This window comes from Callospermophilus lateralis, chromosome 3, assembly GCF_048772815.1.
Source record: "Callospermophilus lateralis isolate mCalLat2 chromosome 3, mCalLat2.hap1, whole genome shotgun sequence".
NCBI classification, from domain to species: Eukaryota; Metazoa; Chordata; class Mammalia; order Rodentia; family Sciuridae; genus Callospermophilus; species Callospermophilus lateralis.
The window spans coordinates 3,500,690-3,523,848 of NC_135307.1; the positions used below are offsets into that span (position 1 = coordinate 3,500,690).

The following is a 23,159-nucleotide window of genomic DNA, read 5'->3' on the forward strand; positions in this document are numbered from 1 at the left end:
TTTTGAGATAGATTCTTGCTAAGTTGCCAAGGCTGGCCTGGAACTTGGATCCTCCTGACCTAGCCTCCCAAGTAGCTGGGATTACAGGTAGGGTATTTGGTTTTTTGTTATTAAATTGTATGAGCTCTTTATATATTCTAGATACCAGTCCCTTATAAGGAATATGACATGGAACTATTTTCTCCCAAAGTCCTATGCTTTTAATGTTATCATTAGAAGTCAGAGTAAAATCTTCAAGGATAGATTGAGTGAAACTTGACTTCAGTAAACATTGGATTCTTACTTAACTATAAGGATAAATGTCCATTATATAAGGAAGAGGACAGGTCCTCAATTGTCAACCTGATGATAGCCACAGGAAGGGAGATAGTAAGTAGAATTAGTGTTTTCTAGGAGACCAGTGTTAGAACCTGATTATTCCATCCTCTGGACTCTTAGCACTCTGTCACTTCTGATTCTTTTTATCTGTCTCCCTCTTCTCTCTTACTTAGCTTGAAAAGAAGTAAAATTTTGCAAAGGTATCATAGCCTCCAGTGGTCCATGGCTACCCAGGAATGCTCATCTCCCTGATGCAAACCCTTTGGTGCCATTCTTATCTCCAAGCCTATCTCAAACCCTTGGTTTTACTGCAGCAGGGATAAGGACTGCTATCTGAAGTACCAAGGGTCACTGCACATCTATTGGCTATGCTCTTTACATTGTGTATAACATTTCCTAGGAGCTTGACTAACTTCTGTTCATTCTTTGCTTCTCATCTCTTCTTTGACTTTCAGAGGATGTTAGTTATCTCTCTCCTGTACTCCAATACTGTCATGGTATTTATTAAACAATTATTTATAAATTAAACCTCATCTTTTGTTGAACTAAAATTTTTGAAGGCAGGAACTTCTCTGTTCACCATCATATCCCCACCATCATACCCCCAGTGCCCAGCCTAGTGCTCATAATAGGCATTAGAAAATACTTGAATCATTGAGTGAAATGAGGAAGAAAAAGATTTTCTTTTTTTTTTTTAAGGAGAGAGTGAGAGGGAGAGAGAGAGAGAGAGAGAGAGAGAGAGAGAGAGAGAGAGGGAGAATTTTTAATATTTATTTTTTAGTTATCGGCGGACACAACATCTTTGTTTGTATGTGGTGCTGAGGATCGAACCCGGGCTGCAGGCATGCCAGGCCAGCGCGCTACCGCTTGAGCCACATCCCCAGCCCCAAGAAAAAGATTTTCTAATGAGTACAATTCAAAGGGAGGGGAAAGCTCTACCAGCCTTTCTCAATTTTAACTTGGAGGAACCCTAAAAGTAATTTTCAGGCTTCATATGATCAATATGTCATAAATATAGTAGTCCAGTATTTTTTTTTTTTTTAAAGAGCTTTGTCTTGGTTCATGATTCTGGAGGTCCAAGATCGAGGGACTGTAACTTGATGGAGAGACCTGAGGCAGTGCAGGGCATCACGTAGTGAGAAACAGTGCACCTGTGTACTTGTCTGTTTTTTGGTGCTGGGGGTTGAACCCTGGACCTCATGCATGCTAGGCAAGTCCTCTACTACTGAGCTATATCCCCAGCCCATTGGTGGTGTTTTTGTTTTTGTTTTTTTAATATTTTTTTTTAGTTGTAGATGGACAAATACCTTTATTTTGTTCATTTATTCTTATGTGGTGCTGAGGATTGAACTCTGGGCCCCCTACATGCTAGGCAAGTGCTGAGCCACAACCCCAGTCCCCATCGGTGGTTTTCTTGAGTATTGGGAATTGAATCCAGGGGTACTTTACTACTGAGCCATATTCCCAGTCCTTTTTATTTGTTTTATTTTGAGACAGGAGCTCACTAAGTTGCCAAGGCTGGCATTGAACTTGTGATCCTCTTGTCTAGTCTCCTAAACCACTGGGATTATAGTCATGCACCCCATGTCTAGCCCATCACTGCTTTTGAGTAGAGAATATTTCTCTGTAAATCTTGTGTTTGTTTACTAAGGCTGCCATATCAAAGTACCATAGGATGCATAGCTTACACAACAATTTTTTTTTTTTTTTAACAATTTCAGAGGCTAGGAGTCTGAAATCAAGGTTTTAGCAGGCTAAATTTCTTCTGGGGGTTTTCTCCTTGACTTGTAGGTGTGTCTCCTCCTCCCTCTGTCCTCAAGTGGTTTCTTTTCATCTCTAAAGGACACTAGTGATGTTGGGTTAGATTGGATTAGGGTTCACCCAAATGACCTTATTTAACTTATTACCTCTTATAAAGACCTTATCAGTAAATGCAGTCACATTCTGAGGTACTGGAGGGTAGGACCTCAACATCTGGATTTAGGAGGGATACAGTTTAGCCTCTAACGGTGTTAATTTGGCCAGTTTATCATCCTACTCTTTCTGTGGTTCCCTGCCCTACACAGGTGTCAACCCCAATGCAGATCTGTGATGTGATAGAACCTTTTGTCTTCTCATTTGTTACATTTCCTCCTTGATTTTTTTTCACCTTATACAAGAATGCCTAAAAATTTTATAGATTCCCACTTTACAAGATGTTAATGAAGAATATTTTATATATTATGATATGTATAAGGTAGATTTTTTCACTTTAAAATGAAAATAATGTTAATTAATTAGACAACCTTTTTTTTTAATATTTATTTTTTAGGTGTAGATGGACACAACACAATGCCTTTATTTTTATGTGGTGCTGAGAATTGAACCTGGGTCCCGCCCATGCTAGGCGAGCGCTCTACCGCTGAGCCACAATCCCAGCCCTTAGACAACCATTTTTTAAAAATATGTTTAGCTGTAAATGGGCACAATACCTTTATTTTATTTATTTATTTTTATGTAGTGCTGAGGATCAAACCTGGTGCCTCACACGGGCTAGGCAAGTGTTCTACCATTCTTATAATTTAAAAAATAGTGAAGCTTAGTTTACTTTTCTTGAAATTAATCTTTCCTTCTAAAAATTTTATAATTTCATAGAGTGAGACAATAAATTTCTCTTAAATAACTGGGTTAAGACAAAATGGAATTTAATTTTTATTAAGTTATGTTCAACTTGGTGGATTTAAATAAAACTTGTATATAGATTGTGTGTGTGTGTGTGTGTGTGTGTGTGTGTGTGTTTGTGTGTGTGTGGTGTTGGGGATTGAACCCAGGGACTTGTGTATGCGAGGTAAACACTCTACGAACTGAGCTATATTCCCCAGCCCCTATTGATAATGTCAATTAGTAAAGCAACCAAAAATAAACCTAAAACCATAATTCAAAGCAATAAGAATAAAAATATGATCTCAGACACAATTTTATGTGAAACTAAGGGACATGGTTAGATTAAATACAGGCCATGCTGTTGAAAAAGGTAAATACACATGTATTTTAAAAATCATTTTATAGGCCTAAATATATGAATTGTATTACTTTTGAAACTAAATATATAGAATGAAATTCACCTCCTGAATATTTCAACTCATGCTTGTTTTGTTTTTATTTTTGTTTTCTGTACAAATACTCAATTCTGAGTTGAACTTGAGCTGAGCACACATGGGTTCAGCCAGACTGTTGCTTTAGCGACACAGCCTGCCTGCATTTGTAAGACCACAGCAGCAGCCATATTCACAGTGCGTGTTGCATGTCTGCAAATGGCAAGGCTTTCCTTATGGGAATTAGACTGGACCTAGGAGTAGAGCAGGAAGTCACACCTTGAATGTGTGAGTAGATTGCAGCTGATAAGTTTTTTCTCTTCTCTACACATCAAGTTCTCAGAATGACCCAAAGATTTAGAGGAAGGGTCTCTTGCTCAACCACACACTTGTGTTGAAAGGAAGGAAGCACTGTCCTTTGTGCTTAAGCTCTCCCAGGTGGTTTCCTAAACCTCAGGGCTGCTGAGCTTTAAAGTGTTTCCTCACTTTTAAGCATAAGCAGAAGTGGTGATGTGCCTTGAATTCCTTTTTATATCTTTAAGATAAAAGTCACATATGCGAACATGACTGTGTGAACATATATAATTTAGCAGTCACTGTGTTGTACAGACATCATCAAACTCTGTGCCTCCACATCCTCCTCCCCCACTCTCTGGCAACACTGTCCTGTACTAACAGTATGTGTTTGACCATTCCAGGTACTGAATATAAGTGGAATCATATAATATGTGGCCTTTTTGGTCTGGCTTCTTTAACTTAGCAAGTTTTCAAGGTTCATCCATGTGGTAGCATATATCAGTACTTCATTCTTTTTATGGCTGAATCATATTCCATTGTTTGTTGTACTTTGTTTATCCATTCATAAGTTACTGGGTATTTTGATTGTATCTTAGTCCTTTTAGGCTGCTAAAGCAAAATACCTGAGATTGGGTAATTTAAACAGCAATTTTTTTTGCTCAAAATTCTGGAGGCTGGGAAGTCCAAAATAAGAGAGAGCATGGGTTTAATCCCAGCACTGCTAAAAGAAAATAAAAGAAAGAAAGGGCCAGGTATAGTGATGCACACCTACAATCCCAGTGTCTCATGGGGCTAAGGCAGGAGGATCATGAGTTCAAAGCCAGCCTCAGTAAAAGTGAGGCACTAAGCAACTCAATGAGACGCTTTCTCTTAAAAAAAGAAAATAAGGTTGGGGATGTGGCTCAGTGAGTTCAATCCCTGAGTTCAATCCTTGGTATACACACACACACACACACACACACACACACACACACACATAAAAATCTCAACAAAAATCAAAATGAAAGTTTATTGTCAATATGTGTAACAAGCCCAGGATTAGTTTCCAGAACATAAAGAAGTACTTCAAATGGCTAAGAAAGAGACAGACCACCCAGATTTTTTTTTAACTGACTCAGAGTACCTGAGACAGTTCACAGAGAACAGTGGAGTGCATTGTAAACATGAAAGTGGTACTTTAAAATTTAACAGCTATGTGTGTGCTCTTCTTGAGTCCTTGATACAGAGAGTGATTCTGTGAACAGTATTGGGAATTGAACCCAGAAACCAGGGCCTCACACATCCTAGGGAAAAACTGAGCTACAATCCCAGGCCCTTTTAAATTTTATTTTGAGACAGAGTCTTGCTAAGTTGCTGAGACTAGCCTCAAGATTGAGAGCCTCCTGCCTCAGCCTGCTGTGTAGCTGGAATTACAGGCATGTGCTACCACACTGGGTATGAGCCTTCCTTTTTTAAAAGAAATGTTTGAAATACTTTGAAGTTCTGTAGAATTTTATTTTTATTATTAACTTGGTAAATTTTAGACTCTACAAGTACTGGCAAACATTCACAATAATGTTGCCAGGAAATGCCCTGGTCAGCCTTTGTATAACTGCCCTGTGTAACATTTTAATGAATACCATGGTGAAGGCAATTTGTTGCATTTCTTTGAAGAATGGGAGGCACACTTGCTTTGTGATAAGTAAATATGCTGAAAAAAGCCTGTTTTCATTGTTCACTATTTAATGTTGCAAAATTACTTTTATGCATCCTTCTTATGTATACATGTTAATACTACTTTCCCATTCACATTCCTGTTGTTACTCATTAAAGTTCAGTGCTTAGAATGTCCTGAATTCTATCATATATGTATATGTGTGTACATGTATACCTCTGTTTAAGTTTCTTTTTACTTTTGGCTAGAGTGGTGTTTCTGGAGTGAGTAAACTGTGGTCTCTCTCCTAGAGCGCCCTATACCTTTTGACCACATGATGTACGAGCACTTGCAGAAGTGGGGTCCTCGCAGGGAAGAAGTGAAATTTTTTCTTCGACATGAGGACTCCCCAGCCGAGAACAGTGAACAAGGTAGATAAATACTTTCTTCCTCATTTGCTAACTTTTGCCATATAAGTTTATTTCAGAAAAATTGGAATAAATGCTAAAGTAAGTCATTTACACTTTTTTTTTACCCTTTCACTTACAAGGGTGGTGAGAGGGAGAGTTAGTATTTCATGTTTTTAAAATTCTGTTATTGCAGGTTAAAACTGATTTCCTTCTCAGGACTCTAAATTGGTCAGATAATGCACTCAAATATATAAAAGGACGTAGTGTGTAATGGAATTATTTTTAATAAGTACCAAATGGGCCAAAATATCTAGATTTTAAAATAAAGCCATGAGGACTGGGGATGTGGCTCAAGTGGTAGCGCGCACACCTGCATGCGTGAGGCACTGGGTTCGATTCTCAGCACCACATAAAAATAAAATAAAGATATTATGTCCACCTAAAAACTAAAAAATAAATATTTTTTTAAAAATAAATCCATGAAATGAGTAGAAAAGGTTCTGAGGAAAATTTTTATTTTTAGATTGAACTAAACCTAGTGTAGCATTAAACCATAAAGTCAAGACTGAGAAATGAATTATTTAAAACAAAACAAAAAAGACTGCCCAACCATAACCACCCTGAGCAAAGTCAGAAGACAATTTATGAGCTGGGAAACAGCATGTATACCTCATATTGCAGAGGTCTGCTTTCCTTTCCTTGTAAAGAATTCCTAAAAATAGGGGGCTAGGGTTGTGGCTTAGTGGTAATGCTCTCACCTAGCACATGTGAGGCACTGGGTTCAATTCTCAGCACCACATAAAAATAAATACATAAAATAAAGGTATTGTCAATTGATCAACAAATATATGAAAAACTGTTCAATATCTCTAGTAATTAGAGAAATGCAAATCAAAACTACTCTAAGATTTCATCTTATTTTTGTTAGAATGGTAATCATCAAGAATACAGGCAATAATAAATGTTGACAAAGATGTGGAGAAAAAATTACAGTCATACATTGCTGGTGGGACTGTAAATTGGTGCAACCACTCTGGAAAGCAGTATGGAGATTCCTCAGAAAACTGGGAATGGAACCACCATTTGACTTAGCTGTCCCACTCCTTGGTTTATACCTAAAGGACTTAAAATCAGCATACTATAGTGACATAGCCACATCAATGTTTATAGCAGCTCAATTCACAATAGCTAGACTATGAAACCAACCCAGGTGTCCCTTAATAGATGAATAGATAAAGAAAACGTGGTATATGTACTCAGTGGAATATTACTGGCTTTAAAGAAGAGTGAAATTATGGCATCTGCCAGTAAATGTTTGGAGTTCGAGAATATCACGCTAAGTGAAAAACCAATCCCACAAAAACAAGGCTGAATGTTTTCTCTAATATGTGGATGCTAATTCACAATAAAGTGTGGGGGGGCACTAGGGAGGAATAGCATTATCTTAGATTAGGTAGAGAGAAATGATGGGAGGGGAAAGGAGAGGATGTGGCGATAGGAAAGATAGTAGAATGAAACAGACATTATTACTCTGTGTATATATATGACTGCATGACCAATATGATCCTGCTACATGTACACTCAGAAAAATGAGAAATTATATTTCATCTATGTATGATATATCAAAGTGCATAAATGCATTCTAGTGTTATATACAACTAATTAAAACAAATAAGTTTTTTTTTTAAAAAAAAGGTATTATGTCCATCTACAACTAAAATTTATTAAAAAAAAAAAAAGAGTTCCTAAAAATTGATAACATGCCTAAATCCCCAGTTACTGGGGAGACTCAGGCAGGATGATCCCAAATTCCAGGCCAGTCTGGGCAATTTAGCGTGATTGTCTTAAAATAAAAAGGAGTGGGAATATGGCTCTGTGGTAGAGCACTTGCCTAACATGTGTAAGGCCCTGAGTTCAATCCCAAGAATCAAGGGAGAAAAATACTGAAAAGAATGGGGAAAATACACACAGAGTTCACAGAAAAGGAAATACACCTTGCCCTAGAATGTGTGAAAAGATGCCATACTCCTAATTTAAAAATGCAGGGACAGCTGTACTGAGATGCACTTGTTTTACCTGTCATGGTGGCAAGGCTCAGCACGGTTGCTAGCTAGCACATGTTGATGGTGCTGAGAAACAAGCCCTGTTCAGCAGTGCTGGGGCACAGCAATGCTCTGCAGCACTGCATACAGAGAAACCCTGTGCCCTGGCTTGGGCCCTCCTGGAGATGTGCTCAGGGACCAGAGTATGGTGCAAAACCCATGCTGCCTTTTCTGTGACCTTGAAAAGAACAGCTTTGTGTTTGTGTGTGGATGTATAAAGTGCCTTCTCTATATCTATATAAAAGGAAATTGTGCCCCTCGGTCTAGCTGATCTCTGCTTTAAAATCATCTCCCTGTGGCTGTAAGCATTGCTGACTTTACAGAACACTGTCACATCTGTATTTTCCTCCACTGCTTCTGGTCATCTGGAGTCAGGCCCCCAAGGCTCTGGGCAAGGGCCTTCCTCTGTGGGAAAGTTGCCCTGAGAAGCTTTGCTAGCTCACAGTGGAAGGGCTGCTCTAGCACTAACGGTTTATTTTAATTCTACTTGAGCTTTCTAGGTATCTGTACCCTCCCTTCCTTAGCCATACTTAAATAAAAAGTTTTATTTCTCACTTTTATTGATGTGTAATTTCTGTATGTAAACCTTAATGCCCCAGAAAATGGTTATTTTTTCACTCCCTCTGCTGCTCAGTCTAGGTGTGGAGATGATAGTACACTCTAGAGAAGGGCCCTACCCAATGTATTTTGTCACCATCTCAAGTTCAGGTCATGATAAATCTTGAGACTCAAAAAGATCTTCAAACCGCTGCTGGACAACTTAATATGTGCGGGGACTGGGCCCCGAGGTGCTGAGATCCGTGTGCCATCGAGTCAGACAGAGCATTGAGAAGGATGTGGGCCTTGAGGAAGAGTGGGGCATGAGGGCAGAGCGAAGGCTGTTGCATGCCAGGCAGGGATTATGTGGAGGGCCCCTGAGAGGCCAAGCAAGACTTGGGTGGTGGGGAGCACCCCTTCTCCATCCAGGCTAGATCAGGAGTTTGGTCAGCACTGGAAAAACTGAATTCAGTACTTATCCTTCACACTGCACTACCCGGAACATTCAGTAGAGTGCCTGTCCCTTTGTCAGTGCCCTTCAGATCGGCTTCACTAGCATTTCTAATGTGACCTACCCAGATACCCACCCTCGCTGTCCCTCTCCTCCAGTCAGGCTGTCTTGCTCATTCATTGTCTTGTGTACCCTGACGCAGAGTCCCAACCACCTGACCCTGCCAGGCTCTACCCTAGGCCTTGTTCCTCTGCCGGTGCCAAGATGTGTTCCACTCACCCCTCAGCTGAGAAGCATCTGGCAGGGAGAACAGCTCACACACCATGTTGCCTCTGCCCTGGCCCACTCTGCTGTGCTCATGACATGTCTCCCCAGCTTATGTTCTAAAGCCACATTTGGGACTCAAGACTTATGCTTCCTGCTGAGGGCAAGGCAGTTGTCTCTGATTGGTATCAATTAAGAAAAATCTCAAGTGAATGTTGCATAGAACTATAGGAATCAAAAGAAGTAAGAGACAACTCTTAACTTGAAGGTTGGGGACTCTCTGTTTAGAAGTCAGAGGAGAATGTAGAGGACTTTACTTCAAGTCCCCTTTACATTTGGGAAGCAGAAGCACAGAGCAGTGAAGTGAGGGCCACCTGTCCAGCCAACCAGAGTCAGGAGGTATGTGATGGAGGTAGGATCGAGAGCACGTGGGTTTCCACCTGGGCCTCCTGGTGGGACCTTGACAGATGATCTCTCACCCCTGTGCCTCAGTCTCCTCATCTGTAGGGTGCACAGGGCCCACAGAGTTGTGCAGAGGTTAAGAGAGGTACTGTAAGTGCATGAGGGCTGGGAGCATGGTGAAGCACTCACTAAATGTCAGCTTGTTATTATTTTCTGACTCTGAAATGTAAGATTATATTAAGTTTCTGCTTTACCATCAAAGATTAAGTGGCACTTGGTATAGTTTAATGCTGTATATTTATAGTGTTCTAATTTCTTGTTAGTTTACTCTTTGGAAGAGGAATAGTATTAAATTACCCTGAATTTCTTGTTCCTTAAAAATACTAAGAAAAATAAAAATTTAAAGTGTAAACTGATAAACACCATAGCTTTTGTAATCGCTTATCATTATTGTCCCCCAAGGAAGATTTTTTGGATATTATATTCTTTTTTTTAATCATTTTTATAATTTGTTCAGAGATATGAAATTAAGGAGTCATTTAAAATAAAAACATCTGATAAACATAAGGAATCCTCTAATATTTGGAATCCACAAGATTCCAGTTCTCCTGTGTGACTCTCCACATGTGAACATTTCTATGATTAGATATGTGGATGTTGGGTTCTTACTTGTCCTTCCTTCTCCCTCCATTAGCTATACTGTTTATACATTTATGTACTATATATCTTTGCTTTGTACATAAAGAGTGAGGTTTTTTTTAATCCCTTAAGCACCAGCTTCTGCCCTGTGGGGCACTGTCATCACCATTTTGAGAATACATGGTTTAATGAAACCATACATCCAAAATGTGAATTTTGTTTACATTTTTCAAAGTAGGCAAGGAATAAAAGGAAAACATTTTTAAACATTAGGCCATGACCCTTAGGTCATGTGTTCTTGGGTATTAAAATAGCTCTGGGCTTGACTCTTCTTTATGGCACCAACTGCAAACCAGGTGGTCAGGCAGGAGCAGCCCTGCAGCACCTCAGAGACCCAGGGCCTGCTCTGCAGAGCCACATACTGCAGCATCCTCACTATGCTTTACCTTTTTCAAGAAGGTGCCAGAACAAATAGGGAATTTTTCCAGTTTAAATTGATGCCTTTTTTTAAACAAAAAATTTAATTTTTACAGAACAAAGGGAGATTCATGACATTGTCAGATTGGCGAGGGTATACCATCTTAGTTTTAACCCAATAAGTGTAGGTGAGTTTTTTTGCATCCATTTTTTTATTAGTGGATAATAAATTCTGTTTTAGTGTCTTCTGAAATATAAAAGCCTTTTTTGAAAATTTATTTTATACTGTGGTAAAATATACTTAACCCCAAATTTGCCATCTTTGCCATTTTAAGTGTTAGAAACCTTTTGACAAGTCAGTTTCAAGATTGAGATAGAATGTAAAAAGAAAGGATTCCATTTAACAATTTTATGTTGGTTTTTTGTTGTTGTTGTTTTTGTTTGGTACTGAGGACTTAAATACTGAGCCACATCCTTAGCCCTTTTTATTTTTTATTTTGAGACAAGGTTTTACTGAGTTGTTTATTAGGGTCTCAATAAGTTTCTGAGGCTTACCTTGAACTCAAGATTCTCCTGCCTTGGCCTCCGGAGTTGCTGAGATTATAGGCATGTGCCATTGTACCTGGCTAAACAATTTTATGAAAGATGAATGTGGAACAGTTTTTAGCTGTGCTGTTTTTGGGGATGGGTACTGGGCATTGAACCCAGATTGTTTTACCACTGAGCTATATCACTAGTGCTTTTTGTTTTTTTATTTTTATTTTGAGATAGGGGCTCCTTAAGTTGCTGAGACAGGCTTTGAATTTGCGATTCTCCTGCCTCAGCCTCCAGAGTGGCCTGGATTACAGGCATGCACCACCGTGCCTGGCTCAACTGAACTAAGTCTTGACTTTCTCAGCTTGACATTTTAGATTTGTGTTCAATAAATATTTAAATAGAGAAATGGGAGAATATTGGTTTTTTTTCTTTTTTTTCCCCTCCAAATTTACTTTATATAATCAGATGGATATAAATTAATGAACAAAAATTTAAGCAAGATACATTAACAATTTAACAGAACCCAATAATCTAATTTCTTCCAATTTTTCTCAAATTCATTTGAGTTTTTCCATCATGGTGCTCATAAGGAAATCAAACAACATATGGCTACTACAGTTGAATGTCAAATTAAGTATTTATGACATACTAAATTCTTCTATAATACAATTATGAAGAATCTTTAAGGAACTTATGTTTTGTATGTAGAAAAGTGTTAGAGTCAAACATTCAACTCAACAAAAATAAGAAACATTTCTGATTCCTCTGTTAGGTGTAGACTGAGTCTCCTTTTTCTAATGAATGTTTTTTAGCTGTAATATCACTGAGCTGAACAAATAAATCACCTTGAGTACATAAGGAAAAATAAACACATCCTAAATGGATAAACTACATCTTTACTAGACCATCTCTACCTCTAACACTTCAGAAGCTTAGAGATTTAGAGTATTCTTACATTAACTGCAAGAAAAATTAAAGGAGAAATTCCTTTTTTGAGATCACAACTATGAAGTCATGTGGTTATAAAATTCTGCATTTGTGTGCAAAACATGAATCACATTTACCTTTATTCTCCCTACTTAGTCTTGTCAATCACCTAGCAGGACTTAACAGATACCTTTCAAAGAAACAGAGACTGAGATGTGTTTATATAACTTCAATAACCTCATCACTATAGTAATGAGAGATGCAGTATCCTTTTGCTATGGTTCAAGACAACAAGGAAGGAGGAGAGATCACAAGAAAGAGAAATCAAAATTATTACAACTGAGAAACTACTTCTCATTAAGTTTTACGGTGCCACCTTCATTTTTACATAAGCATGGTGGCATAATTCAAGCTCAATAAATCGGAAATCTTAATATTTAAAATTTACCTTGACTTTCATTTATCACCATATTAACAACCAAAAGAATTAGATAAAACACATAGGAAAGGGTGATATTAAACCCACCTTGCTGAGTTGATTTATTGACACATTAACTCATTTTTATATAGAAAAGGGATAGTGCATCTCAGTTTGCTTACAAGCTAGGAGATCACTTAAAATTCTGCATTTCCTAACTGCAAACAGAATATAGCACTTACAACAGGTTATAAATAAACTGGTTTTCAAGCATAGAGCCAGCCCCAACGATAATACACTATTTAAAAAGACCTAAGGCAATGAATTCCATTTCCAGTGGAAAAAAAGAACTGTGCAAACAAGCTTAAAACTACTTTTTTTTTTTTGTGCCAGTGTTATAAAATGTAGCTTTTAATAAAACCTTGACCCAAATGCCATTAACTTCAGAAAAAAATTTGGTGGAGAGAAGAAAGTTATTTCATTTAGGAAAAATAACCACTATCTTTTTTCCTAATCTTCAACACACACAATTTAAACATATACAGTTGCTTTAACACTTTACACAGTTCCTATGTACTGGAGCAATAACAAGGTCTAAATACAATTATATTCTTAAACACTGGGTCAAGGCTTTACATAAAAATACCATCCTACTTTCCCCCCCTAAGTTTCTAAAATATCACATACTTTCCTCAACATCTGCAGCCATCCAGGAATTTTTAGGAAACTTTTTGTGCATGATCTTAAATTCCTAATCCCTGGCTTTTTGGGCTCAGTGACGAAAGATCAAAACCACCAAAAATGATGGTTCACTTGAAGTCAGACGAGAGACCCTGGCTCAATTAGTCTCATAGGATGAAAGCAGTGCTGCATCAACTGGCTCCATGCAGGAGGGGCACGTGAAGGATCTCATCAACCAGTCATCTATACAGTCCAGGTGATAGATGTGTATGCACGGCAGAAATCGAATTGGGTCCCCATAAACAAAGTCCATCATACAGATCACACACTCCCGGATCTTTTTTTCGGATCCATCTCTTCCAGGGTCATAAACTCCTTTAGGCAGATGCTGTATAAGGCCTATTCTTTGAGCTATCCTAATTTGTTCCTCTTCAGTCAGCTGAGTTGCTAGCCGAGTCTGGCTAGGTGTTGGATGATAAACTGGAACTGGAACTTGTTCCTGGTATGTCGGCAGCGGCTCCTGATCCGGCTCCATCCCCTCGCCAAAGCTAGCCCGGTCGGTTGGACTGAGACTCGTGAAGCAGGGAGATGTCATCCGAGGTGGGGGATTTGAGGCAGTTCCCCATCTTCCAGGGCTGGGGCGTGTGATCTCTGCACAGTTCTGACGGTCTTCTCCTGTTTTTTTTTCTTATATGCATGTTAGTAAGTCTGGTTCTTTCATTTCTTTTAGGTAGCCGTCAGACCCAAGAGCAAAGAACTCAAAGAAATGTAATAAATGTACCTGGAGAAAAACGCACTGAAAATGGGGTAAGTCATGGTGAACTGTATTTTTTTTTTTTTTTTTTTTTTTTTTGGTACTGGGGATTGACCCAGGGGCACTCAACTACCAAGCCACAACCCAGCCCTTTTTTGTATTTTATTTCAAGATAGGGTTACTCACTGAGTTGCTTAGGATCTCACTAATTTGCTGAGTCTGGCTTTAAACTTGCAATTCTTGTACCTCAGTCTCCCAAGCCACTGGAATTATATGTATATCCCACTGTACTCCGCTGAATTGAATTTTTTAAAAGTGGCTATTATAGAAACTAATGGATTTTTTTTTTCCTTTTGGAGGGTGCTGGGATGAAACTCAGGGCCTCACATGTCTAGACAAGCTGTCTACCACTGACTGTATTCCTAACCCCAGCAACTAATGAATTTAGGTTGTAATTGATTTTTATTATTTTATTTTATTTTTTAATATTTATTTTTTAGTTGTAGGTGGACACAATATCTTTATTTCATTTTTATGTGGTACTAAGGATCGATCTCAGTGCCTTACGTGTGCTAGGCAAGTGCTCTGCCTCTGAACCACAACCCCAGCCCCTATAATTTATTTTTAAAGAATTATTTGAGGGAATAGAAATTCTCATTTCCATTAAGGATTTAAAAATATTTTATGAAATTATAAAGAAGCAGTCCCTAAGTGATTTTTGCCTGTCTACACTGTGGTTCATTCATAATGCAGACAGAGTCTCCACCAGAGCAAAACCCTCTGTCTTCCTTCCACATGTTACCCACTCCCCATCCTAGAGCAGTAGACATGTGCCTGATGTATATAGAGGAGCAGAGGGGTTTCTGAATTAGTTGTCAAGTGGCATTCTTACTTCATGTCTTCAATGTTGACAAGATGGGTAGTGAGTGAAGTCTTCTGAACAGCTGGCTCAGAGAGAGGTGTCTTCCTTTGTCACTCTGGTGCAGAGGTGATGAGCAGGGTAAATGTTGGTTATTAGTGAGGAAGAAAATGGAGAGTTAGCCAGGCTTGGTGGTGCTTGCCTGTAACCCTAGGTACTCGGAAGACTGAGGCAAGGAGGATCTTAAATTCCTGGTCATCTTATGCAACTTAATGAGACCCTGTCTCAAAATAAAAGAAATAAAAAATGATGGGGGCATAGCCCCGGGGATAGACCACCCCTGGGTTCAATTCCCAGTACTATACAAGAACAAGAAAAGAAAAAAAGAACAAGAAAGGAGAGCGTTTTTAAGGATGTGCATTGAAAGAAAGAACAAGTAGGAAATTTTAGTAATAACTTTTACAAGTTGTTTAGTAGTTTTGTTATTACACATTTTGCAGATATGTACGGCAGAACCATGTGTTATACTAGATTATATTTTAATTTCTTTTTGGTTTCAATGTCATAGTCCTTTTGTGGTCAAGGAAGAAACATCCTTGATATCAAGATTGTGGTGGATTCTCCTTTCTTACATTCCAGAATATAAAAATCATTGCACAAGTCCTCCTCTTACTCCTGCCATCTGACTTATTTGTGCAGCCCAGCTCTACAGCCCTGTAGCAATCTGCCAACCTTCTCTACTTTAGGAGTCTTAAAGAGTAGAGGCATTGATGGAAATTATGTTTCAGTAAATTGGATGGAGTCTAGAACACTCCCATGTGACTGTGTTGTCCTGCCAGGTTTGAGAACCTCCAGGTCACAGGTATACACTATTGTAAGCATTCAAAATTTACTTGTCTAGCAGAGGTTTGAAGATCTTTTTGAGTCTCAAAATTTATCATGACCTGAATTTAAGATGGTGACAAAATACTTTGGGTAGGCAGTATGTTAAGGTGGAGTGACTATGTTTATATGATACATGGAGGGGACTCAGAAGGAAAGGATTCCAGTGGTACAATAAAATATGAAGGCCAATTTTGATGTGATGGGTCTATGATCTTTTCTCACTTGATGAAATTGATTTGTTAATTTGGAAATAATGTATACATTTTAAGAGCAACAAAACTGAAATCTGAAATAAAAATTGAAATATGTATATACACTTTATGTGAGTTTATAATAGAGGAAGATATGAGACCTGGTCTAGAGGAATAACCTCGTGCTGGAAGCATCACATCAAGGATGTTGCTGTCTTTTATAGCACATACACCTGCCTTTTAAGCCTAGTAACACATTCCCTTGTAAAATACTTCCTTGTCTACAAAGCACTTTTACATGCATTTTTAAATTAATACTATGTTAAAAACATCTTTCCCAAAAAAGTTTTTTTTTTTTTTTTGGTGTGTGTGAGTGTGTGTGTGTGTGTGTGTGTATGTATGTGTGTGTGTATATATATATATATATATATATATATATATCCTATATCCTTGGTATAGAATAATGGTACTACTGAATTGCTTTAGCACTTGGGGCTGAGGCAACTCAGAGCAGATCAAGCGGCAGCTATGAGGAAAGGGTGGGTTGGAAACAAAAGGCAGGATGCTGAGTTAGTATGATTCATGGCCATTAGCAGCTGCTGAGGCAAGAGGCTGGGAAGTTCTAGTCTCTGAAAATTGCAGGTCAACAAAGTCAGGCTAATCTGTGTGGCGGCTTTTTTTTTTTCCCCTTATAAAGGCACACTGCTTTATTCTCATTGTATGTTCCTGTATTGGGGTTCCCAAGAATACCCCCAAATTCCAATTTGCTAGGAGGACTCATAGGATGATGTACTATAGCAAAAGGACATAGCCCAATCAACAAAGGAGAAAACACATTCTGCCTAGTGTCCTGGAAATACTGTCCTATTTTCTTAACCAATCTAGCTTAAAATAAATTGGTTTCTGCTTTATTCCTATATACTATGCAAGTTCCCAGGACCAGTTAATCTTGCCTTCCGTGTTTTCTTCTAAAAGAGTTTTATAGTTTTATCTCTTGCATTTCTGTCATCTGTTTTGAGTTAACTTTTGTGTATGGTATGAGGTAGGGATCTATATTCATTCTTTTGCATGTAAATATCTCATTATTCCAGCACCATTTGATGAAAAGACTGTTCTTTATCTCACTGAATTTTCTTAACATCTTTGTCAAATCAATTGACCATAAATATCTGATTATTTTTGGAAGCTTTTGTTATTATAGTCACTCAAACCCCCTTTTACATTATGGTATCCAGGACTTAGCCATACCTGTCAGATAACATTTTAATTGTCTAGGAAAAACTTATAGACTTCTGCCAGGGTAGGAAGTCTAGAAGGGGAGGAGATCTAGGGGTTTGCCTGCTGTCTTTTACTCAGTCTGCCTTACCTCAGTGCTTTCCATTTTATTCGCCTTTACAGAGGTGTTGCCAGTTTCTGTGGCCATGATCATCTGTGATATGACTGGACTGCTAATCCAGTTTTACTTCTGGCCAAGGGTTGTCTCAGATGTACTAGGGCACAGCTCATCCTACCCTGCTGCTTCCGGCCTGGTTGTTGTCTGTGCTCCTGGAGTCCTACTTCTTGGTTTGGGGAACTAATTAAATTAGGATCAAATAATCCTCCACTTGGAGCAAAACTAGGTACAGATTTCTTTTAATTTCTCTTTAATATTTTCATTTTATATTGTATTCAGGATATTTGTAAATATATCAAAGGTAATTACCTTTGTCCTCAGCCATGTCCATTTGGCTGTTTAGTTCACATAAAGTGCTTTTTAATATTTATTGTAAAAAGACAAGACAGGGGCTGGGATTGTGACTCAGCAGTAGAAAGCTTGCCTGGCATGCGTGGGGCCCCAGGTTTAATCCTCTGCACCCATAAAAATAAATGAATGGAATAAAGGTATTGTGTCCAACTACAGCTAAAAAAAGTAAATAAATCTTTAAAAAATAAATAAATAAAAATAAAAAGACAAGAGAGTTCCTCCTGTACTTACAAATCTTATACTTGATGAAGGATGTTATCCATAATATATAAGGAACTCTTAAAATTCAACCAGAAAATGCACATCCTGATTTTAAAAAGAGATGGACGAGAGATTCAACAGTCCCTTGACTAAAGAGGATATGTGAGTGTCAAGCGCATGGGAAGGTATTCAACATCATCCCTTGCCTTTGGGAAAGCACAAAACACTAGGATGTCTGACGTTAAAAGACTGATCATAGCAAGTGCTGGTGAGGAAGGAGAAAGTGGGAACTCTTGGGCATCTACAAAACAATTTGGCTGTTTCGTTAGATTTAATCAGTTATACAACCCAGAAATTCTCCTCCTAAACATCTGCTGGAGTGAAATGAAAGCAGATGTCTGTGCCAACTTGTGCATCAAATGTTCACTCCAGCTTTTGGAGTGCAAGTGTCCACGTGGGCAGAGGCCTCAGGGCAGAGTCAGCTTTGGTGTTCCTTCAGTGCTCAGAGTATCTGCTTTCTTATTTTTTAAAAAATATTAATATTTTAGTTGTAGGTGGACACAATACCTTTACATATTTATTTATGTTTATGTGGTGCTGAGAATTGAACCCAGCGCCTCACACATGCTAGGTGAGCACTCTACCACAGAGCCACAACCCTAGTTGTTTATTATTGTGTCAACTTGGTAATGCTTTAAAAAATATCTTTCTTATGTTTTTTATTGTCTTTTATTTATTTATTTATTTATTTATGTGGGGGTTTTTTTAGTTGTAGATGGACACAATGCCTTTATTTTATTTTTTATGTGGTGCTGAGGCTGAAATCTAGGGACCTCCACATGAGAGGCAAGCAGTCTACTACTGAGCTACAACCCCAGTCCCTGTCTTTTATTTATTTTTTGGCTCTGGGTAGCGCTTACCAGCGAACTTCTCCCCGGATTCTTTTTTTTTTTTTTTTGAGACAGGATCTTACTAAGTTGCTAAGGTTGGCCTCAAACTTGAGATCCTCTTGCCTTAGCCTCCCAAAGCACTGGGATTCCAGGCATGTACCACCTGGGCTTATCTTGTGTTTTAGATGCTGTTATTGCAGGTGCAATTTAGAGTATCCTGTCCACCATTGCTTCTGGAAGTAGTCCCCCCGCTGTCTTGCTTGCAGTTGTCTAGCAACAGGGTATGGTGTTTTTCTTATTCTGTTGATAGCTCTATTTTCCTACTGATCCCTTAGCCCTGGCTGTTCCTAGCATCTTGCCCTAGGTATAAATATGTGTTGAACTGAACTGAATTGATGTGGGTGAGTTTTGATCACCCACATATATATAATTTACACTTATAGTATATATAGTTTACACTTTGACATTTTGTAGTAGTACAAAATGACATTTTGTAGTAGTACTGCATGGGGTAGGGTTATATAAGATATATATGTTTTAGATATCTAATTGGGTCCTGGGGGTTTTTGTTTGTTTCTTAGTGCTGGGGGTGGAACCCAGGGCCTTGCACATGCTAAGCATGTGCTATACCATGAGCCATGCCCTCAGCCCCAATGGGCTCTTTCTAATTTGTGAGATTTAGTGCTTGTTGGAATATGAAATATTCAATTTCCAGAATACAGTGATATGTTAGAGAAGCAAGAGTCTTAGTTTTACTAAACATTTCTTATATATTGATGTTATTATCACTTTTTTATTTGCTTAACAGACAAGTAAAAATACTCTTCAAACCTGAAAATTTATAACCTTGAAAAGGTAGGGAAAAAGAGGAATGACTTAATATTCTAGAATATTTCATGGGCATAAGTATATTTTATCCTAATGATTTTGCATGAGTTGTGTTTTAAGAATGTTTGTTAGTTTTGAAATGACATTATGCTTGAGAAACCACTTATACTTTAAAAAAAATAATTATAGCTTTTTTAAAAATATCATGACAATTAAATTACAATGTAATTACAAATAATATAGGATACTGGACATTCTAATTCTTTTTTATTAAAGTAATTCTTTTTTATAGTAAGAGATTCACATAGAAGAAGAACCTATAAAACATGTCAGTATAAAGAATTACTAAGGGTTACTTAGGGGATTAAACCCAGGCTTAGAATTTCTCTTTTATTTTTTTTTTTAACTGTTCTATCCACTTTATTTTAATTTCAGAGAGACCAAAGAAATTATAAAAGATGTGTGGTAGAGGCCAATTGGAGTCTCCTCTCTGATTTGATAAAGAAAAGCTGTTTTTAGAGATATGTATATGTATGTATATACATATATACACACATATGTGTGTGTATATATGTGTAAATACATATATATATATATATATATATATATATATATTTAAGTTGTTGATGGGATTTTTATTAATTTTTTTAATTTATATGTGATGCTGAGTATCGAATCTAGTGCCTCACACATGCTAGACATGCACTCTACCACTGAGCCACAACCTGGCCCTGGAGATAGGTTTGTAAACAAATAAATTGTCTGAAAAGTGTAGAGAAAGTAGAACAAGCACCACAGTAGTAAGGCATGTTTGATCAGCTGCATCAAGGAGGCTATCCGGAAAGATGTCCCAGAGAGAGCAATCAGAGACTTCTGCAGAGGCAAAGAAGAAGCAGGAGATTTTTTGGTAGTAGCTGTGAACTGGGTGGGTCAGGAAGGAAGGAGACCCTGAAAGAGGGGGCAAACAGAGTACTACCTGGGGAGGTGCTGGGTCTTCATTTACTAAATGCTTCAACTAAATTCTACAGATTTTAAGTGAGCTGTTTCAGAGGGTTCCTGGTACAGTTTGCAGCAGTGAAGGATGGATGGGGAGCTGGGGATGGGAAGCTGCCAGGAGGCCCAGCCCCAGGAGGCCCTGGTCTGTGGTGCTCATCACTACTTGAATCCTGGGGAGAGAGTCATTTTCAAAGAAAAATATTGGAAAGTAAAATTTACAAAGTGATGGTGATATAATCACAAAAGGTGTACAGCTATCTACAAATTACAATTTAGAAAAAATATGGGGGCTGGGGATGTGGCTCAAGTGGTAGCGTGCTCGCCTGGCATGTGTGCGGCCCAGGTTCGATTCTCAGCACCACGTACAAACAAAGGTGTTGTGTCCGCCGATAACTAAAAAATAAATATTAAAATTCTCTCTCTCTCTCTCCTCTCTCTTTAAAAAAAAAAAAAGAAAAAAAATATGTCTTGAGATGATATCTTAAACCAGAAACATTATCAGCTAACAAAATGATCATTATAGAAATCTTTTTGTCTGTGTTTTTGCACATGGGGGATTGAACCCAGTACTGCTCTCCCACTGAGCTGTGCCCAGTCCTTTTTTATTTTTTGTTTTGAGACAGAATCCCACCAAATTGCCCAGGCTGGCCTCGAGCCTGTATTTCTGCTGGGCATGATGTAGTGCACACCTATAATCCTAGCTACTCCTGAGGCAAGAGGATGGGGAGTTTGAGGCCAGCTTCAGCAACTTAGCCAGACCCTATCTAAAATAAAAAAGTAAAAGGGGCAGGAGATGTGTCTCGTGATAAAGTACCCCTAGGTTCAATCCCCAGTACTCAAAAAAAAAAAAAAAAAAAAAAATCAGTTCATTAGCTCTTATAATCCACTCATGACTGCTTCAGTGAAGTTACCCTTAGAAAGATGAGGATGAGGTTAGGCTTCCTCTGGAGTGCCCTGGCAATGTCACCCCAGCCATCACTACCCTCCAAAGCCCTTCAGTGCCTCTAGGCAGGAGACATTTAACCTATTTTGTTATTTCTCAAAATCTTCCAAAAACTGTCACTCTGATTTCATTACTTATCTCACTCACACTCATTTTTTTTTTTTTTTTTTTTGGGGCTTTGCTGAGGATGGAGCCTAGGGCCTCATGAATGGTGGGCAAATGTTCTACCATTGAACTTCATTTCCAATGCACTCATCATTCTCTCTTTATTTTATTCTCAATCAAGTTATCTTTAGCATTCCTAATTTTCAAGGGGGAGGATTAATCCTTTCCTGTTAGGTTGAACTGTATGAAATTGTTGATGTTATATGGCCATATAAAAAACAGTATTTTCATGTGATTAAGGTAGTAACCTTCCATGGTGTTTAGAGTGTTTACCCTCTGATGTGATAAATGCTCTTGGTCAGGAGCAGTCAAGAGTGCCTGTGCTGCAGCCTGGCACATAGACAGGTGGCAGTGTCCTCTGTGTGATGGAAAGATCATCTGCCAGCTATCAGGGGTTTAGCTAGGGTCCTGGTCTGCTACAGACCCACCCCAGAAGGTTAGAGCAGCCAGTCACCAGCTGCCCAGAGCTGTAGCTTTCTTATCCCTAAAATAAGCTTAAGAACGGTTTACCTAGGACTTCTGTAAGCTTAATTAAGGTATATAAAAATGTTTATACAATCTGCATATGTGCTGACATGCAGTAGGCCCTCATTATGCATTAATTGTGGACTCTCTAGAATTCAGAATTAATTTAAAAGTACTAAGTTCTTCCTGTCTCTGAAAGTGAATAAACATCCTGAACTCAGAACAATTGTATGGGCAGTTCCTTTGTGAATCAGGAACAATTTCAGGAAGCAGATGGTCTTGCCGCTAGGTCTTTCTTTAAGGATAGGCAAAGTTTAGAAATTAGGGGCATGGGAATTATAGACATCAGGAAGAATGAAGCAAATATCCAATGTGGGGAGGAACGGGAAGAGGCAAGCCCAGGCATGAGAGGGTAAAGAGCACTTAAGCAACAGTTTGAATGTCAGGCAAGGGAGGTTCAAATCAGTGGCCATGCTGGGGTCACAATAGGGAATTTAGGGAGGAAGCCAGTCCTGGGAAGAATGAGAGGAGTTTGGCTGGAGAGAGGCTGGACTATAGTGGAAGTGTGCTTTCCAGTATGACCCGAGTGCTGCAGCAGGCAGGACAGATATGGAGCTGTTCTGTGGCATCTCACTGAATTCATCTTTTTTTTTTTCCAAATAATATAACAGTGAATTTCTTATTTATTATATCCAAAGGGGAGGTAGTTTGGTTGAGTATTAAAATTAGAGAAATCTGAAGTGACCCATTTACTAGCAGGTGTTTAATTGCTAACAGAATCTACTGGTCTTTTCTATCAACTGATTGCCAAGGACTCTATGATGGGCTTTGAGGGATAAAAGTACCATTTATGTTTAAAACCTCTGTTGGTGGTAGTAGCTCCCTTGACGATAGGTACTTTAAGACATTGGGTACGGAAAGGGAAAAACAATAGGCATACTCTTTCTCTGTATTGTGATAGTGCTGTTTGGAATAACATCTAAACTCCTGTAAGTGGGGAATAATGAAGAAATAAGTTTAGGTACATAGAGTTATTGTAGGAGTTTACAGTAAATGGCTGAGGTGGTTTTTAAGAACATCTGCAGATTTTTTGACATACCTCCTTTCAAAGGAGCTTAATTTCCCTCCTCT

At 38.4% G+C, this 23,159-nt stretch overlaps 1 protein-coding gene and 1 pseudogene across 2 annotated transcripts in view; one reads left to right on the plus strand and one right to left on the minus strand.

Annotated features, from left to right (window-relative positions):
* Ppp1r13b (protein phosphatase 1 regulatory subunit 13B) overlaps positions 1-23,159 on the plus strand; it is an 82,278-nt gene that overhangs the window by 31,389 nt on the left and 27,730 nt on the right. For both annotated transcript variants that reach the window (XM_076849549.2, XM_076849550.2), the window contains exons 3-4: positions 5,634-5,753; positions 13,838-13,914. In XM_076849549.2, the coding sequence (XP_076705664.1) occupies positions 5,634-5,753; positions 13,838-13,914 (197 nt within the window). The remainder of the gene's footprint in view (positions 1-5,633; positions 5,754-13,837; positions 13,915-23,159) is intronic.
* Positions 13,259-13,733, minus strand: LOC143393573 (RING finger protein 11 pseudogene; annotated as a pseudogene).